Source organism: Hyaena hyaena, unplaced genomic scaffold (assembly GCF_003009895.1).
Source record: "Hyaena hyaena isolate Hyena2069 unplaced genomic scaffold, ASM300989v1 scaffold_10, whole genome shotgun sequence".
Classification (NCBI taxonomy): domain Eukaryota; kingdom Metazoa; phylum Chordata; class Mammalia; order Carnivora; family Hyaenidae; genus Hyaena; species Hyaena hyaena.
In genome coordinates this window covers 1,012,583-1,030,728 of record NW_024080642.1, presented here as the reverse complement: position 1 = coordinate 1,030,728, position 18,146 = coordinate 1,012,583, and the positions used below count along the sequence as shown (strand labels likewise).

Sequence of the window (18,146 nt, the reverse complement as noted above, 5' to 3'; positions counted from 1 at the left end):
TAGGGACAGCATCATGTCTTTTCTTGAGAGGAGTAGGAGTTGGGAGAGGGACCCAAGGGGCAGGTCTTTTAACTGTCCACTCCGGGGGTTTTGTGAGTTTGGCGGGGCAGGGTTGAAAAGAACTCCCTGCATCCGTTGTTTGGCAGTGCAGCCAGGGGAGCTGATGTGAACTTGCATGGGGGTGGCAGTCAGGTTTGTAGACATCTGGGGATGTGTGTTCCTTCCTTTGTGTTTGATAAAGGACTCTCAATCCAGGAGGGGAACATCTGAGTTGCTTTCCAGTCTCACACACACACTCACTGCCTGCAGACCACCCAAAGCTCAGCCTTCCCTCCATTTGACAGCTGTCTTTTCCCGCTGTGGCCCCAGGACTGTCACTCCAAGATGGGGGCAGAAGACCACAGAGCCCAAAGGGGCGGCCCTGGAAAGGCCCTGAGAGACCTTTTAGCTCATTTACCTCGTTGTGCTGATGGGGAAACTGAGGCCTCAATTGGGACATTAACTGAGCCTAAAACCTCCACCACACCAGAGTCCTTCCCATTCTGGGACAGGGGAGTGATAAGTACACTGAAAGTACTGTCTGCCTGCCTACCCCTTGCCCCTTCCCTCTCACTCCCTGCCATGACATGTGGAAATTTGTGCAACAGACTCTGACTTACCGAGTAAGGCAGCAACTTCATATGCCTTCTTCTGTTCAATCGTCTCATAATTGAGCGCCTCAAAAAATATATCCAGAACGAGGATGTTCTCTCTGCAGAGGGAATATTCAGTACCACACATGGTGAGAAACATCGGGATCCACACAGGTCATCTAACCTCACTTTCCCATGGATGGAGGGAGGGGCTGAGGCCCAGGAAAGTGAAACTATCAGCCCAAAGTTAGAGCTGGTCAGTTACAGAGCCAGCCTTGGAACCAGGAGTCCTGACCCCCAGCCCAGTGCTCTGGAGGCCCATCTCAGCTGTCCCCTCTTTGTACCTTTCCCACGAGTCCTGCCTGGACTCCAGGTCTCTGGGTCTCCCAAAGGGGCTTGCTGGCTCCTCACATGTAGGTGAGTTCATCATTCTTCTGACAAGCGCTTCATGCTCTTGCCTTGCTTGCCCCCGCTGACCTCCTGGGTGGCCCCTACCCACTCCTGAGAGCCCCCCCATCCCCCCACCACGTTCCTACTTGGATTTGTAACAAGGTTCTCCCAGTGGGAGGCCCTTACGCTCAAATTGCCAAGTCAGCTGCCAGGCTCAGGGAGAACAAATCTGTATCTGGCTGGGGGGTTCCCCTTTCCTCTTTTAGGCAGTAGGCAGGTGTGTTAACAAGACACATCTTGGCAGGAAAAGTCATCGCTGCTGGCAGAACGTCTGCTCAGCAGCAGGGCCTGGCACCCCTTTTCTCTGTCTCCTTCAATGCTGGTCGCAGTGGCCTCAGTGCCCCTTGTGTGCAACTTGCTGAGCCAGAGCTGCCCCAGGATGGGCTCTGGGGGCTGTGTTGGCAGGAGGGAGTGACTGGCGAGAGAGAAGCAGAGCCTCCTCTTCATGCAGGGCTTCCCAAGGCACCATTCAAAGTAAGTGTCACCTTCACTTGCTTGGGTGCTGAGAACTGCCTCCTACCTGGCTGCCTCTCTTTCTTCTGGTTTCCCTTCTGCCTTCCACACTGCCCCCTGAAGGATTGTTCTAAAACTGCTAAAACACCTTACAATTCAGGGACGCCTGGGTGACTTGGTCGGTTGAATGCCTGACTCTTGGTTTCTGCTCAAGGTCGTGATCTCCGGGTTCAGGAGTTCGAGTGCTGAGTAGGGCTCTGTGCTGACAGTGCGGAGCCTGCTTGGGATTCTCTCTCCCTCTCTCTCTCTGCCCCTCCCCTGCTGTGCTCTCTCCCCTCTCAATATAAATAAATAAAACATTAAAAAAATTACAATTCAGGTCCTCAGTCGCACAGGCTACATTTAAAATGCTCAGTAGCCACATGGGGTTAGTGGCTTCCACGCTGGCCCTCACAGATACACAATCTGTGTATCCTCCATCATGATAGAAAGTTCTGTTCTAGAGCAGTGGTCTAAAATACACAGTTGAGGGGCGCCTGGGTGGCTCAGTCAGTTGAGTGTCTGACTTTGGCTCAGGTCATGATCTCACAGTTTGTGGGTTTGAGCCCCACATTAGGCTCTGTGCTGATAACTTGGAGCCTGCTTCAGATTCTGTGTCTCCCTCTCTCTCTGCCCCTCCCCCACTCGCGCTCTGTCTCTCTACAATAAATAACATGAAAAATTTTTAGAATAAAATAAAATACACAGTTGAGGCTGTCACCCACTTGAAGCTCATCAGAGGCTCCCTCTTCTCTTTGGATAAAGTCCACTCCCTGTCCCCCTCTGCTCTGACACATCCACCTGCCCCAGCTCCCTCTGGACATTCTCTTGTCTGCCCTGAGCCTGGGACACCTCCTCTCCCATGACGTTCATTCATTTATTCTGTTATAAGACATTCTTTTTGAATGCCAGCTCTGTGCCAGACACTCCACAGCAGTGAACAAAAGCAGTGAAGCCTGCTCCAGGCTTCAGGGGGCTTTCCATCTAGTGGGGCACACACACGGATATGGAAATTACATCCTCTGGTGAGTGCTATAAAGGAAAACCCCAGAGTGCTGGGAGAGAAATAGAAAAGGAGGAGCACTAATTTAGCTGTTTGAGATGACCTTGAAATGGAGACCTGAACAATGAGGAACCAGGTAGGTAAAGTGTGAGAGGAAAAGCATTCTGGGCAGAGGGAATGCAGTGTGCAAGCTTGCCTGGAAAACTCCTACACATCCTCTTAAACAAGATCTCTGTAGCTGGGGCACCTGAGTGGCTCAGTGAGGTTAAGCTTCCAACTCTTTTTTTTTTTTTATGTTTTTATTTTATTTTTAAGAAAGAGTATGTGAGGGGGAAGGGGCAGATAGGGAGACACAGAATCTGAAGTGGGCTCCAAGCTCTGAGCTGTCAGCATAGAGCCTGACACGGAGCTTGAACCCACCGACCAGGAGATCATGACCTGAGTTGAAGTCGGACGCTTAACCAATTGAGCCACCCAGGCGCCCTAAGCTCCTGACTCTTGACTTCGGCTCAGGTCGTGATCTCACTGTTGGGGAGCTTGACCCCACATCAGATTCCATGACTCTGATAGCATGGAGCCTGCTTGGGATTCTGTCTCTCCCTCTCTCTCTGCCCCTCCCCCACTCGCTTTCTCTGTCTCTCTCAAAATAAATAAATAAACTTTAAAAATTAAAAAAAAAAGTCTCTGAAGCTTTCCTTGAGGGATCCCCGTGCGAGGTGCAGCCAACCGGCCTCTCTTCCTGCCTGCATCAGCCTATAAAGCATTCAGTCCTGCCCTCCTCCCTGCTCAAGACTGTTAGCTCCTTAGAGGTTGGGGAGGCTGCTTCTTAATCATCTTTGTCTTCGCTGTCTGAGTCCTCAACACAGAGCTTGGCTCCCGGCCGAGGGTCAGTTCATGTCTGCCAAATGAAGCCGTCTTCTTCGACTGCCCCATTTCTCCTTGACCCATCCCTGATCCCTCTGCCGACCGTGCCCACCGAGCTTACGAGATATATTTTTCTGATTTGTTAAATTTCTTCTCGAGGTACTTGGCTGACGTCTTGCTGGGGATCTTCACCATGGACAGCTCTTTGTTGTAGCGGGTCAGGTTGCAGGGAGTCCTGCAGAGACAGTAATTACTGTCCTTCTCCGCCAGCAGACCTGCGAGGGCAGAGGGGGCGGGGCTTAGTCAGTTGCGGGGCGGGGCCCCGGATTCCAGCAGCGGGCGGGGCGGGGGGGGGGCATCCGGGGAAGTGAGGGGCGGGGCTGCGGAGACCAGGGGAGCTGGGCTTTGGCTCTAGGTTGGTGAGGGTGTGAGATCTCATAAAAAAGTGCCCACTCTATGTGGTTCTCTTGGTCCTGTTCTCCTTTCACTTTCTTTATTGTGTTGTCCTTTAAAAATTGTTGAAAGGCACACTTTTGGAGACTGGGCTCCCAGGGAGTCCTGACCCTTTCAGCTTCCCAGAGCCTTTTTCTCTGCTCCTAGCCTCAGTGTTCTCATCCACAAAGTGGGCCTCCCATCAGCGGCAAACATAGGACACCATCTTATCTGAAACCCGGGGCTCCATGGCATTCCCTCTGAGGCTCCTTCCTAGCCAGAGCCTACCTTCTCTGCCTGCTGGGTTCAGACACAGGCAAAGATTTTCCATTCCTGTCCCTAGATGCAACCTCCAGGCCTGTGGAAGTCTTCTGCTCCTCTCTTCAACTTAGGAAGGGGTGGCTAAAGATATCACTTCCTTCCCTCCATCTCTCTGATCACGGCAGTGTTACCCATGGGATTCCATACTCCAAAGAGAGACATCTTTGTACATGTCTCTCACTCTCCTCTAAGGCTGGCGCACCCCCCCACCCCCAGCCAGTCCTTCTGGAAGCATCTGGACACAGGAGTCCAGAGCTGTCTTAACTTAGCTCCAGCAAGTGCAGCTGCTGAATGAATTTGTGTCCCTATGATTTAAACACGCTCTCCGCTTGTCTTGATCGTAGATCACTTCCCCGGTGCAGACAGAGGCAGGCAGTGGAGTGAGTCTAGCTTTGGGGTTGTAGTTAGTTTGTGGGATCTCTTGCACCTGAACTTTTCCAGTGGGAGAATCCAGCAGTTATTCCAACCCTCAGTCACCCAGCCACAGGAGGAGGAGGGGGAAATGCACAGCGGCTGCTTCTTCCTCCCCCCCCCCTTTTGGTGCCCACCCAGATGTCCACTGTTCATCCTTTCTCCATCTCTGTCCTTCCTCTGTGCTCCTCAGTGCTCTCCATTCCCCTGACACCCACCTCTTCTCTATCTGCACCTCTCTACTTCCTTTCCCCCCCCCCCCCAGTGCCTTGCCAGCCCTCATCTGCCTGCATCAGTTCCCTCTCTGCCCTCTCTCCTTCCTCCTCTCCACCTTCCTCTCCAGTTCCTGCTCTGTGGTGGCCCCAGACAGCCACTCCTCCTCCACCTCCTCCTCCTCCTCCATTCCCCCTTCCAGCAAATCTCTCCCACACACAGAAGACTCTGAGGTCTCAAGCTTAGCCCCCCACGCCATTTGTCTCCCAGTACTCACCTAGAGCAGGCTCTGCGCACTCCTTGTGCTGCTCAGGGGTACAGAAAGGGGCGTCCCCTGCAAGGAAGAGACACAGGGAGGTACTCAGGCAGCAACGCTTCCCTCCTGGGCTGGGGAAAGAGAAGCATCCTGCGACCGACCGACCGGGAGGTGCCCCAGTGCCCCAGAGCTGGCAGCAATTGTGGGTGCAGGGTACCCAGAACCAGGGGATTGGGTCTGCTCTGCTCTGTGAGCTTGGGCAGGTGAATATAGGGCCTGCCTAGCTAACTCCTCCCAGATTGCTGTGCTGACCCAACTAGCTCAGGTGGGTGATAGGTGAGAAAGTCTTGGTGGCTGAAAGCAGAGACGTGGCAGAAAGCACTTGCTACCTCAGGGCACGCATCCTTGCCTTTAACTCACACAGGTACCTCCTGTTTTACCCCAGAGAGACATGAGGCTAAAGTATCCTGCCTTCCCAGGACATCAAGAGTGAGCAGTGATGGAGGTGGGTTTTGAACCCTCCGGTCTGACGAGTCTGACCCCGAGGCCAGGGTTCTTCCCATCACACAGCTCTGCTGTCTGTGAGGGGGGCTACTTTGTACGTCTCTTGCTCTGCCCTTAATTCCGCACTCATAACAGAGATGCCAGTAACAATGTCATGGGTAGAATGGTTAAAATCTCTACTGCTTGCCTTCAGCTCAGGTTCCCTGGGGGAACCTCACTGGCTGGAGATCTAGTCTGAGCATCAGACAGGTAACATTCACCAGTGCTCTATCGTCCCCTCTGGTCTCTCTATAGAAATCCAGACCCCCCCTCCTCCCTTTTTTAATAGAGTGCTAAAATTAAACCTACCACAATGTCCTTTCCTTACTATTTCCCTAAATACCCTTTTTAAGAGCTGAGAGCTGGTATGCTTCCTTCTTTCCAACAATAACAATGTAACTGGTGTTTCCCTTTTTGCCCTGTCTTCTGGGAAGCGCAGAGGCAATTTTAAAGATCAGCAATTATACAATTAGATTTCTAGAAAAAAATTACTGATTACTGATGAGATAATTAGAATTAGCTATATGCGGGGCGCCTGGGTGGCTTAGTTGGTTAAGCGTCCGACTTTCGCTTAGGTCATGATCTCGTGGTTCATGGGTTCGAGCCCCGCGTCGGGCTCTGTGCTGACTGCCAGCTCAGAGCCTGGAGCCTGTTTCAGAGTCTGTGACTCCCTCTCTCTCTGACCCTCCCCTGCTCACGCTGTCTCTCTCTCCTAGAAATAAATAAAACATTAAAAAAAAAAGAATTAGCTATGTGCTAAATCTGAGCATTGTTTATAACAGAAAACAACTGATAATGAACTAAATGTCTGATATAAGGATTTAGTTAAATAAGCGTAAATAAAGTATGATATAACCATGAAATAGTAGCCACTAAATAGGATAAGCAAAGTTCCCAACACATAGTAGATCATCAGTCTACTTTTGGTTTCCTCTCCCCATGTGCTAATAAAATGACCACTGCCTTTTGCACTTTTATATTTTAGCCTAATTTTATCTTCATAACAACTAATGATTGTGTTTTGGAGATAATGAAGGTGAGAACCGAGAGGTTTAGTAACATGTGCCAGGTCACACAGCAGCTAGGTGGAGGAATCTGAATTAGAAGCCAAGGTCCCTGCCTCCCAGCTTGTCATCCTCCCTTCTCTGTTGCATACCAAACTCTTCATGCTTGAATTAGCCCTGTCTCTACCTGCCCCTCCCTGTGCTTCTGCCTCTGATTCTGACCACCTCTAATAAGATGGCTACGTGCATTGTTAGTCTGACAACAGAAAAAGCAAGACAAGCATATCTATCTATTTGCTGGCTGATGGACTTTTGTCTCATCTGAAAGAGTGCTAGACATTTGGATGCAAGAAGGAAACCATCTGGATGAAAGCAACAGACACCTGGATGTTTGAACAGGTGCCACTCCAGGATGCAAGAATTGCAGGCGCTTTGATACCTGGACACTGAACTCTAGGAGGTAAGAGCAGCAAACAATTAATAAACACGGTGAGCACTGGGAGGAGCATTCTTCAAACATCTGGACACTTATGGACACCAGGATGCTGCCTTGCTTGCCAGACTGGATGTTTCCCTCTGCTGTCCCCAGTTTGGGACCGAATACTAGCCTTTCCCAGAACAGCATCCCTGCAGTCCTTGTGGAGTGGACACAGTGTTTTCTGCTAGGGTGGGAAGAGCACAGAGGGTCTCAGGCAGTCCCCTGGCACTGACCTGGCATGTGCACCATACGACAGTTGCAGTTCTCCACGATGTAGCGCGTCTCACAGTCAATCCGACAGGCGGTGATGCTGTAAACAGGAAAGAAGTCGAGTCCCATCTCTGAGGATCGGCACTCACCCCACGGTGGGGGCAGGTACGTGAGCTGCAAGACAGGAAGGTGGGGGCAGCAGTCATTCCTGGAGATTCAGCATCAACAGCCTCAATATCACATTTATTCCATCAACGAACAATTATTGACCATCTGCTACAGTACAATATAGCTCCATTGACCTCATAGGATTTCCATGTCTGGCTCCAATACTCATTTTCCTGTCTTGTATAACCTTCCCATAAATGCTGATCTCAAAGTCTCTTATATTTGCCGTGTGCCTTTCTACTTCATACTTTGTCATCTCAAATCCCTTGGAATGACCCAACTACACTCTACCCTCTTGGCTGGGAACATTGGGACCCCAGACCTAGACCTGGGGGCCAGAACCTTCAGATGGTCCAGGAAGAAATGGCATAATCAATGTTATTTATGATCCATGGCCCAGACTAGAGCACCCCCCCTTTCCCCAGTGTCATGCTATGGATAAACTCCTTTGGGGAAAATGTCTTTCTTCTCAGAGGTCCAATGACCAGAGAATGCTGTCATGCCTATGGTATGTGCCTGCTGAGACTGGGGAAGGTAAAGGTCTGTGAGGACTTATTATTTGTGAAGCCCCAAGCTGAATCCTTTATATCATTTTTTTTTAAAAATCGGAGAATAAAAAATGTAATAAAATGCATGTTTTTCGAGCACAGTTCAACAAATTCTAAAAAATGTATACACTTGTGAACCTACCACTTAAATCAAGAACCAAGACATTAAAAAAAAGTTTACTTATTTATTTTGAGAGAGAGTGAGAGAGAGCATGTGTGCACAGGTGTGTGTGAGCAAGGGAGGGGCAGAGAGAGAGAAAATCCCAAGCAGGCCCTGCACTGGACATGGGGCTTGATACCAACCTGAGCCAAAATCAAGAGTTGGTTGCTCAACTTACTGAGCCACCCAGGCGCTCTAAGACCCAAGACATTTAAAATCACCCCCCTTCCCCCCCCCCGAATTTATTCCCATCCCTTTCCAATCAATCCCCAACCACCAAGCCAATCTCTGTTATGGATTTGCCTATTCTTAAACTTCATGTAAATGAAAACTTACACTGAGTATTCTTTTCTGTCTGGCTTCTTTTGCTCAACATAATGTTTTTGAGATTTACCCACACGGTTGTGTGCCTTAGTTCATTTTTTTAAAAAATTGCCGAATAGTTTCCCAGTGTATAAATATACCACAATCTGTATCCATTCACCTGATAATGGGCCCTTGGATTGTTTCCAGTTTTTTGTAATTATGAAAAAGTCTCTATTAACATTTATGTACAAGTCAGTTCAGTTTTTGGACACATGTTTTCATTTCTGTTAGGTAACTGGCTAGGCGTAGAATAGCTGGTTTGTTAAATAGGTCTCGGGGTAACTTTGTATACGAACAGTGAAACTGTTATCCACAGAGCTAGTACAGTCTTTCAGTCCCACCAGGAGCGTATGAGAGTTCCAGTTACTCTGTACCCTTGCCAAATCTTGATTTTGTTCATATTTCTAATTTTAGACATTTGTGTAGGGGTATAGTTATATCTCATTTCTATTTGTGGTTCTCTGCTGATTGATGATCTTGAGCACAATTTTATGTGCTAATTGGCCATTCATATATTATCTTTTGTGACATGTCTTTTCAAGTCTTTTGCCCACTAAAACAACTTGCTTACTTTTTACTTTGATTATTAAGCTTTAAGAGTTCTCCATATGTCGTGGATACAAATCCCCTGTCAGATGACATGAACTGAGAATATTTTCTCTATACCTCCTATAGATTGTGGCTGAGTTTTCATTCTTTTTTAATGGTGTATGTATTTCCTACTTATAAAATCCCTCATTAAGATGTCATTTACAAATATAAAATGCCTCAATTTCAATGTATAATTTAATGAATTTTTACAAGTGTGTATGCCCTGGTAACAAGCGTCCTATTCAAAATGCTTAACCATCTCCATTAACTCCCCAAAGTCTCCTCCCCAACCCTCAGGCCATCACTGCTTTCTGTCATAAATTAGTTTTGCCTGGTCTAGGATTTTATATAAATAGAAGCATACAGCATGCACCCTTTTGTATCTGGCTTCTTTCTCTCAGCAGAATGTTTTCAAGATTCATTCATGCTCATGCATGTCTCACTAGTTCATTCCTTTTTATCACTGAATTTTACTTCTTCCTTTCTGGTCTTTATTTTTCATTTCCTTTTCTTGCTTCAGTGCATTGTCCAGAAACTGTATATTGCATAACGTTGGAAAAAGCTGAAGAGAGAAGATATCCTTACCTAGTTTCTGACCATAGGAGGAAAGGGTTCATTACCTCATTATTAAATATGTTAGGCATATATTTTTTTTCTTAGATGCCCTTGTCAGATTGAGAAAGTTCTTTCCTACTTCTAGTTTGTTGAGCATTTTTATCTTTATTGGATATTGAGTTTTGACAAATGTGTGTCCTGTTTTTACTGAAATGATTGCATAATTTTTCTCCTTCGTTCTGTTAATATGGTGAATCATACTGATTGATCTGTAGATGCTGAACCCACCTTGCATTTCTGGCATAAGCCTCGCTTGGTCATGGTTTATTTATTATCCTTTTTATATATTGCTGTATTTGACTTACTAATGTCTTGTGGAATATTTCTGTGTATATGCTTATGAATGATATTGTATTTAATTATTTTCCTTGTGATGTCCTGGTCAGGTTTGGTATTGTGGTTATGCTAACTTCATAAACAAAATTATAAATTGTTTCCTTTCGTCTTTCTCTATTTTTTCAGTTTGTGTAGGCTTGGTATCATTCCTGTCCTAAATGTGAAGCCATCTGGACTTGGCGATGGTGTGTGTGTGTGTGATGATTTTTAACTATGAATTCAATTCCATTAGTAGATTTAGAGACATTCAGATTTCCCATTTCTTCTTGTGGTGGTTTTGTTGTGTTGCTTTCCAAGGAATTTGTCCATTTCATCTAAGTTTTGAATTTATTAGCATACAATTGTATATAATATTCTCTTACCATTTTTTAAATGTCTGAAAAATTGGTAGTAATGCCCTCTCTTTCATCTCTGATATTAGTAAATGGTGTTCTTTCTTTCCTTATTGTTTTTGATTTCTAACTGAATTATGCTTTGATCAGGAAACATACTATCCATGTTCCTTTAAAATTTACTGAGATTGAGTTACAGGACAGCATATGGTGTATCTTGGTGAATGTTTCATGTGCACTTGAAAAGCATGTGCATTCTGTAATTGCTGGTGTAGATGTTTTATAAAAGGCAATTAGGCCAAATTGTTGGATAGTGTTGCTCCAGTCTTCTATAGTTTTACTGAATTTTTCTCTAGTTATTCATCAATTACTGAGTGTTCAACTCTCTAACTCTGACTATAGATTTTTCTATTTTTCCCTTTAGGGCTGTCTATTTTTGCTTCTTGTATTTTTGAAACTTACCATTAGGCACCTACATATTTAAGATTATGATATCTTCTTGAGAAATGGATTCTATTATCATTGTGAAATAACCCTCTTTTTCTCATGCAATATATCTGTCTTGAAATTTACTATGTATACTATAGTCATACCAGCTCTCTTATACTTACTGTTTATCTTCTCGCATTCTTTTAAATTTTGGGGTCCACATTTTACTTTTAACCTGTCGGAATATTTTTATATTTAAGGTACATTTCCTGTAAACAGCCTATTTGATTACTGCTGTTTTACCTCGATAATCTCTGTTTTTAGTTGGAAGGTTTAATACATTTGCATTTAATATTATTCTTGATGCAGTTAAATTGAAGCATACTATCTTGCTCTTTGTTTCCTATTTGTCCCCACTGCTATTTCTTCCTTTGTTCTACTTTCTCTGACTTCTTTTGGGGTAACTGAATATTGTTTTAGCAGATCATTCCATCTCCTCAATTGGCTTTTTGTTTATACCTCTTTGTGTTATTATTATTACTAATTTTAAAGATTTTTTGTTGTTTATTTATATTTGAGGCAGAGAGAGACAGAGTATGAGCGGTGGAGGGGTAGTGAGAGAGGGAGACACAGAATCCAAAACAGGCTCTGAGCTGTCAGCACAGAACCCAATGCAGGGCTCCAACCCACAAACCGTGAGATCATGACCTGAGCCGAAATTGGAGGCTTAACCGACTGAGCCACACAGGAGCCCCAGAAAGCATATTTTATATTTACCCACATGTGTATCATTTTCACTGTTCATCATTCTTTTATGTAGATCTGAATTTCCATTTGCTATCATTTCTCTTCAGGCAGAAGAACTTTTTTTTTTATTATTTCTTTTAGTATGGGTTCACTTGTGGTAAATAGTGTCTATTTTCATTTATCCATAAGATGTGTTAATTTTGTCTTTATTTTTGAGACATATTCTGGCCATGTATAGAATTCCACGTTGTTAAGTGTTTTCCCCCTCACCATTTCAGAGATATTCCACTGTCTTTTGGCCTGTTTTTGATGAAAAATCAGTCATAATTTTTTCATTGCTCCCCTCGATGTATTATGCCTCTTCTCTCCTGACTATTTTTAAGATGTTGTTGTTGTTGTTTTGTTTTGTTTTTAGGATTTTGACTATGCTATACCGGACATGATTTTCTTTGTATTTATCCTGCTTGGGGATCACTGAGGAATGATGTTTTTTAAACAAATTTGGAAAATTTTTAGTCAATATTTCTTCAATTATTTTTCTCCTCCATTCTCTGTCTCTCTTCTTTCTGGAATCCTATTTATATGCATGCTGGTCTCCTTGATACTATTTCATAAATCATGGGTGCTCTGTTCACTTTTATCAGTCTTTTTTCTTTTTCTTTGTGTCTCATCTGAATAATGTCTATTAACCTGCCTTCAAGTTTGGTGTTCATTTATTGTTTTCTATTCAACCTTCTGATAATCCCATTCAATAGTTTTAAAATTTCAGGTAATTGTATATTTTAGGTGTATTTATTTATTTTTTTAATTAAAAAAATTTTTTTTTACAAATAGTTTATTGTCAAATTAGTTTCCACATAACACTCAGTGCTCATCCCCACAAGTGTCCTCCTCTATGCCCATCCCCCCTCCCCCCCACATCCATCAGTCCTCAGTTTTTGTCAGCATTCAAGAGTCTCTCATGGTTTGCCTCTCTCCCTTTCCCCCACCATTTCCGCCCTTCTTCTCCCCCTTGTTCCTCCGTCAAGTTCCTCCTAATCCTCCTATACGTGCAAACATATGATATTTGACCTTCTCTGCCTGACTTATTTCGCTCAGCATAACACCCTCAAGGTCCATCCATGTTGCTACACATGGCCAGATTTCATTGTTTCTCATTGCCATGTAGTATTCCATGGTATAGATAAACCACATCTTCTTGATCCATTCATCTGTTGATGGACACTTAGGCTCTTTCCATGTTTTAGCTATTGTGGAGAGTGCTGCTATGAACATTGGGGTACATGTGCTCCTATGCCTCAGCATTTCTGTATCCCTTGGGTAAATTCCTAGCAGTGCTATTGCTGGGTCCTAGGGGAGTTCTATTGTTAGTTTCCTGAGGAACCTCCACACTGTTTTCCAGAACCTCATCAAGATTAAAAGCTTCTGCACAGCCAAGGAAACAACCCAGAAAATTAATAGGCAACCAACGGAATGGGAAAAGATAGTTGCAAATGACATATCAGATAATTAAAAATTTTTTATGTTTATTTTTGAGAGAGAGAGCATGAGTGATCACATGAGCACAGTAGGGGCAGAGATAGAGACACACACACAGGATCTGAAGCAGGCTCCAGGCTCTGAGATGTCACCACAGAGCCTGATGAAGGGCTTAAACTCACGGACTGTGAGATCATGACCGAGATCATGACCTGAGCCGAAGTTGGATGCTCAACCAACTGAGCCACCCATGTGCCCCAAGGTGTAGACTGCTAATTTTTTTTAAAATTTATTTCTAGGAGAGAGAGAGAGAGAGAGAGAGAGAGAGAGACAACGTGAAGAGGGGAGGGTCAGAGAGAGGGAGACACAGTCTCCGAAATAGGCTCCAGGCTCTGAGCTGGCAGTCAGCACAGAGCCCGACGCGGGGCTCGAACCCACGAACCGCGAGATCATGACCTAAGCGAAAGTCGGGCGCTTAACCGACTAAGCCACCCAGGCGCCCCATGTGTAGACTACTATTTAAAAAAAGTTTTCATATCTTGCCTAAAAGTTTCTCATTATTTACATCTCCTTCTGTAATTAGTTAACATGTTTATCATTATTTTATTTTTATATACTTTAAAAATGTTTATTTATTTATTTACTTATTTTTAATTAAAAATTTTTTAAATGTTTTATTTATTTCTGAGAGAGAGAGAGAGAGACAGCATGAACAAGGGAGGAGCCACCCAGGCGCCCCAAAATGTTTATTTATTTTGAGAGAGAGAGAGAGAAGAGTAGAGTGAGCGAGCAGGAGAGGGGCAGAGAGAGAGGGAGAGAGAATCCCAAGCAGATTCTGTGCTGTCAGTGCAGAGCCCAACATGGGGCTTGATCTCATGAACTGTGAGATCATTACTTGAGCTGAAATCAGGAGTTGGACACTTACCTCTTTTTTAATGTAATTATAATTTTTGATTATATACTAGAGGACATAACCCTTTAAAATTTTTTTAATGTTTATTTATTTCTGAGAGATAGACACAGAGCACGAATGGGGGAGGGGTAGAGAATGAGAGAGAGAGGAAAACACAGAATTTGGAACTGGTTCCATGTTCTGAGCTGTCAGCACAGAGCACAACTTGGGCCTCAAACTCGGGAATGGTGAGATCATGACCTAGGCTGACGTTGGACAGTTAACTGACAGAGCCACCCAGGCGCCGCTGGACATAACCCTTTTTAATTGTATCCTGGATGTTGTGAATAACTCTTTATAGTGACTCTGGGTCAGTTATCTTCCTCTGAATAGTACTGAGTTTTGTTTTAGCAGGCAGTGAAATTAATAGTGAATCACTTTGGTTTTGTTTGGTCTTAGAAGCACTGTAGGCTTTGTTTATGGATAGTCATATTTTAGTTTTGCCCTTGATTCTGGACTATGCCCTTTGTCTAGGGATGTAATCTTAGTTCCTGAGGAATGGTGTTTGGTCTGGGATTTCAGTGGCAAGGCTGAGGGAGGTATTTATGAAGTCTCTCTAGGTGGGTGGGGCTTGGATATCAAGTCTCTCCCCTCAGTGACAGCTGCTGAAATTACTGCCCCTTTCTTTCAACTGCTGTTTTTCTCCTGAGCTTCTTGGAGTCTCTCCCTATCTGTATGAAATTCAAAGTTCAGTCTAGGACTTTAGGGAGATTTATGTAAAAATTTGGGGGCTCCCCATCTGGGGCTCCTTTCTAGGATTTCTTTTCCCAAATTTTAGCCTTTCAGGCAACCCTAAATTCTGACTTCTGACTCCTTAATTTAATGGCTGCTGTCTCCTGTTGACCTCTATCCCTAGGATTCCCTTAGAACTTGGCAAGCCTTCAAGGGGAGGTCAGGTAAATAGATGTGTACTTCACTCACTGTGGTTCCCTTCCTTCAAAGGCTGTGTATCCTCCCGCTTCTGCCTGCTTTTAGTCTCTCTCCAGTGCCATCAAATATTTTGTGCAGAGTTTATAATTGCTATTTCCAGGAGAGTTTGTCTGATATAAGCTACTCCTCCATTACTGAGAACCTAAAGCTTCTATACTTATTTTATGTAACATTCACAGGACTCCTTTGAGGTAGATGTTTCCACTCTGATTTCATTAATGAGAAACTTGAGTATCAGAAAGGTTAAGTCACTTGTTCAAGATCACAGACCTAGTCAGTGGCATAGCCAGCAGATGGACCTGGAATTTCTGACTTATCACACTACACTGCCTCTACAGGAATATGCTGGTAGGAAGGGAGAAGCACTCCAAGGAGACTTTTCAGAGGCTTCCTCTCTTTTTATCTAGTGGCTCCTTTCTTCATTCTTTTTCATCGTTGGAGCTCATGAGTTGACTGGGATTTTGCACAAATTTCCTGTATGACCTTGGATAAGTCACTGCTCTCCTCTGGACCTTAGTTTTCCCATCTATAAATAGGGGTTTTGGTGGGAAAGGGGGTATCCTATGACTAGAATGGATTGGATCCTCTATGTTGCTCAATATTGGATCATTAAACACACAAACTGGCTTTGGGAGAAATGAATCATGCCTTTTGGCAAGGCTGGGGGTCTAAAATGATGTAAATTGACTTTGGAAGGGGAGCTCATTTCTTTGTCTTCTATTAAAACAGGTGACCACAGTGGGTGGACCAAGAATGTAGCTGGGGCAGCTCTGATGGTGAGGAGCCAAAGTCTGTTCAGGGTCAACCACTTCCTGTTTGTCGCAGAGGTCATGTCCTAGATGCCCCAGCCACCCTGCTGTGGCCGGTTCATTATCTGTTCTGTCAGCTTTCCTAGAGCCTCACACACAGTAGCAGCTAGAAAATCACAGCATGTACCGCATCAATTCTTGCTTACCAATGAGTGTCTGAAAGTGGGTTGGAGTATTTGTTTATCCTGGGCAAGCAAAGCCTCAGAAGGACCCTGAAGCACTGTCTTCAGATATCTGAAGGGCTGTCTCAGGGAAGAATGAAATTTGTTTTCTGGCTTCCCAAGGGAAAGACAGACATAAGAATAGCTGTAATAAAGGAAGTGGAGATGATAGTAACGTTTATGTCTGTTGCAAGCACTGTGATAGGCACATTACATGCCTTACTTTAATTAATCCTAAAGAAAGATAGGGGAGCCTGGGTGGTTCAGTCGGTTAAGCACCAACTTCAGCTCAGGTCATGATCTCACGGTTAGTGGGTTCGAGCCCCGCGTCGGGCTCTGTGCTGACAGCTCAGAGCCTGAAGCCTGCTTCGGATTCTGTATCTCCCTTTCTCTCTGCCCCTCTGCTACTCATGCTGTCTTTCTCTCTCCCTCGAAAATAAACATTAAAAATTTTATAAAAAAGAAGGATAAGTTCTGGCTCAACTTTCTTACCTACTATTATGATTCAATAATAAATTACCAACTTGAGAGTGAATTCCCATCATGAGGAGTATTCAAGCAGAAGCTACAAGAATCTGTCGCTGGGATGGGAAGAGAGAGATTCAAGTATCGGGTATGCAGGACATGAGATGGCTTGTAAGGTCACTTAAGTCCCACTGTCTAATCATAGATCCCAAATCTATTCTTTTAGTTGGAGAATTAGAGGCAGTGGAATGAGCCAGGTAGAATCTTGAACCCCACTCTTTCACGGGCTAGCCCTGTGACCTTGGGTAATTCCCCATCCCCACTGTGAGTTTCCTCACCTGATGAAATGAGATCAGTGCCCTGCAGCCAGAAGATGCTTATCAAGACTTCGCTCCCAGCCCCATTGCCTAATAAAGTCCTTCATGTTTCTCTGGCCTTTCATTTATGCAACAAACAGCTCAGCTCCCCCTCTGTTCACCTGTAGTTCAGTTCCATAGACCAGCAATCTCTGCCCTTTTTGAGTTGAGTTACTTTGAGCTGGGCTTATTATGATAAGGACTCTTGCCAAGTCCAGATGACACCAACCAGCTAGATCTAGGAGTCTGGAGCCGGGGATTGAGCCTTGGAGTGTTCTTGCGTGTACTTGACATCTCACCCTCCCTTCCCCTTTTTATCCACTGTGTCAGGGAGCAGGGGATTTTGGATAATTGCTGAAATTTATGAACTGAACAAAGAACTCAGCACTTTTTGCGGTAAAATATTCTGTGCTTGCCTTTCATTGCTTCACTGTCTTGAGGCTTCTGTCCACAGTTGTTTTCACTTTATAGAGAGAAGCTTGTGTTTGCTACCAGCCTGCCTGGGGACATCCTGTGCTGTTCCTCGTCACTTGCTCACTGGCTTTCCCAGCCTTCCCCAGCCCACAGATCCCAAGGTGTGCCAGCAGGTGGCGCTGCAGTTAGCACAGCTGCCTAAGACCCGGCTGCAGTTCGAGCAACCGGGAGGGAGTCAGTGGGTCTCCCTTGCCAAGCTTCCTGGCCTTTTCCTTGTGTCTGCAGCCCACACTCGGGCCCTGGCTGGGATGCTGCTGAGGGGACACCGGGGCTGCAGAGGTGAATGAAACAGGGCTCCTGTTTGCCGAAGCCCTGCTCCCGCCAGCATCTTAGGGATGTCCCCAGATCCCTGGGGCCCGTCCTCTGCCTCTTCCCCCAGCCTCCACAGCTGAAAGGTAGTGGGCAGAACAAGGCACCATCACTGACAGTTTAAGTCACCTAACTACTCTGGACCTCAGTTTCCTGATCTGCAAAGCAGAGCTAATAATTTGCAACTTATAAGGGTTCCTTGAGGGTTAGATGAGAATAGGCGTGGCACCTTGTACTCTGTTTACACGTTTCTTTATGTTAGGGAAGCCCTTACAAGAGTCCCTCATTCAGGGTGCCAGGCAGGTGGCTGGTCCCGTGTGCATCCCCCCTCTAGCCATACCCATATGTCTCCCTGCCCACTGGATCTCCAGCATCTTAGTGCAGGGTCTGGCACATAGTAGGTGCATCATACTTGTTTATTGAAGGAATTGTCTCACCCTACTTTCTCCTAGCCTAAGTACAGAGGAGGAGCAGAAGGGGCTGCCCTCAGAAGTCACACAGGAGAAGAGGGTTCACCATGTTGGTCCCCATAGGCTCTGCACTGATGTAGGCTCAGCACCAAATCACATCTGAGTCCTGTGCTAGTCAGTGGCAGGCTTTCCTTTGTGAC

The 18,146-nt window shown here is 45.2% G+C and overlaps 1 protein-coding gene across 1 annotated transcript in view; it reads right to left on the bottom strand.

Moving 5' to 3' along the window:
* Nucleotides 1–18,146, bottom strand: part of ASIC2 (acid sensing ion channel subunit 2) — a 265,054-nt gene that overhangs the window by 7,220 nt on the left and 239,688 nt on the right. The window contains exons 4-7 of the mRNA XM_039253921.1: nt 7,333–7,483; nt 5,096–5,152; nt 3,563–3,716; nt 660–751 (exon numbers count right to left, since the gene is read on the bottom strand). Coding sequence (XP_039109852.1) covers nt 660–751; nt 3,563–3,716; nt 5,096–5,152; nt 7,333–7,483 — 454 coding nt within the window. The remainder of the gene's footprint in view (nt 1–659; nt 752–3,562; nt 3,717–5,095; nt 5,153–7,332; nt 7,484–18,146) is intronic.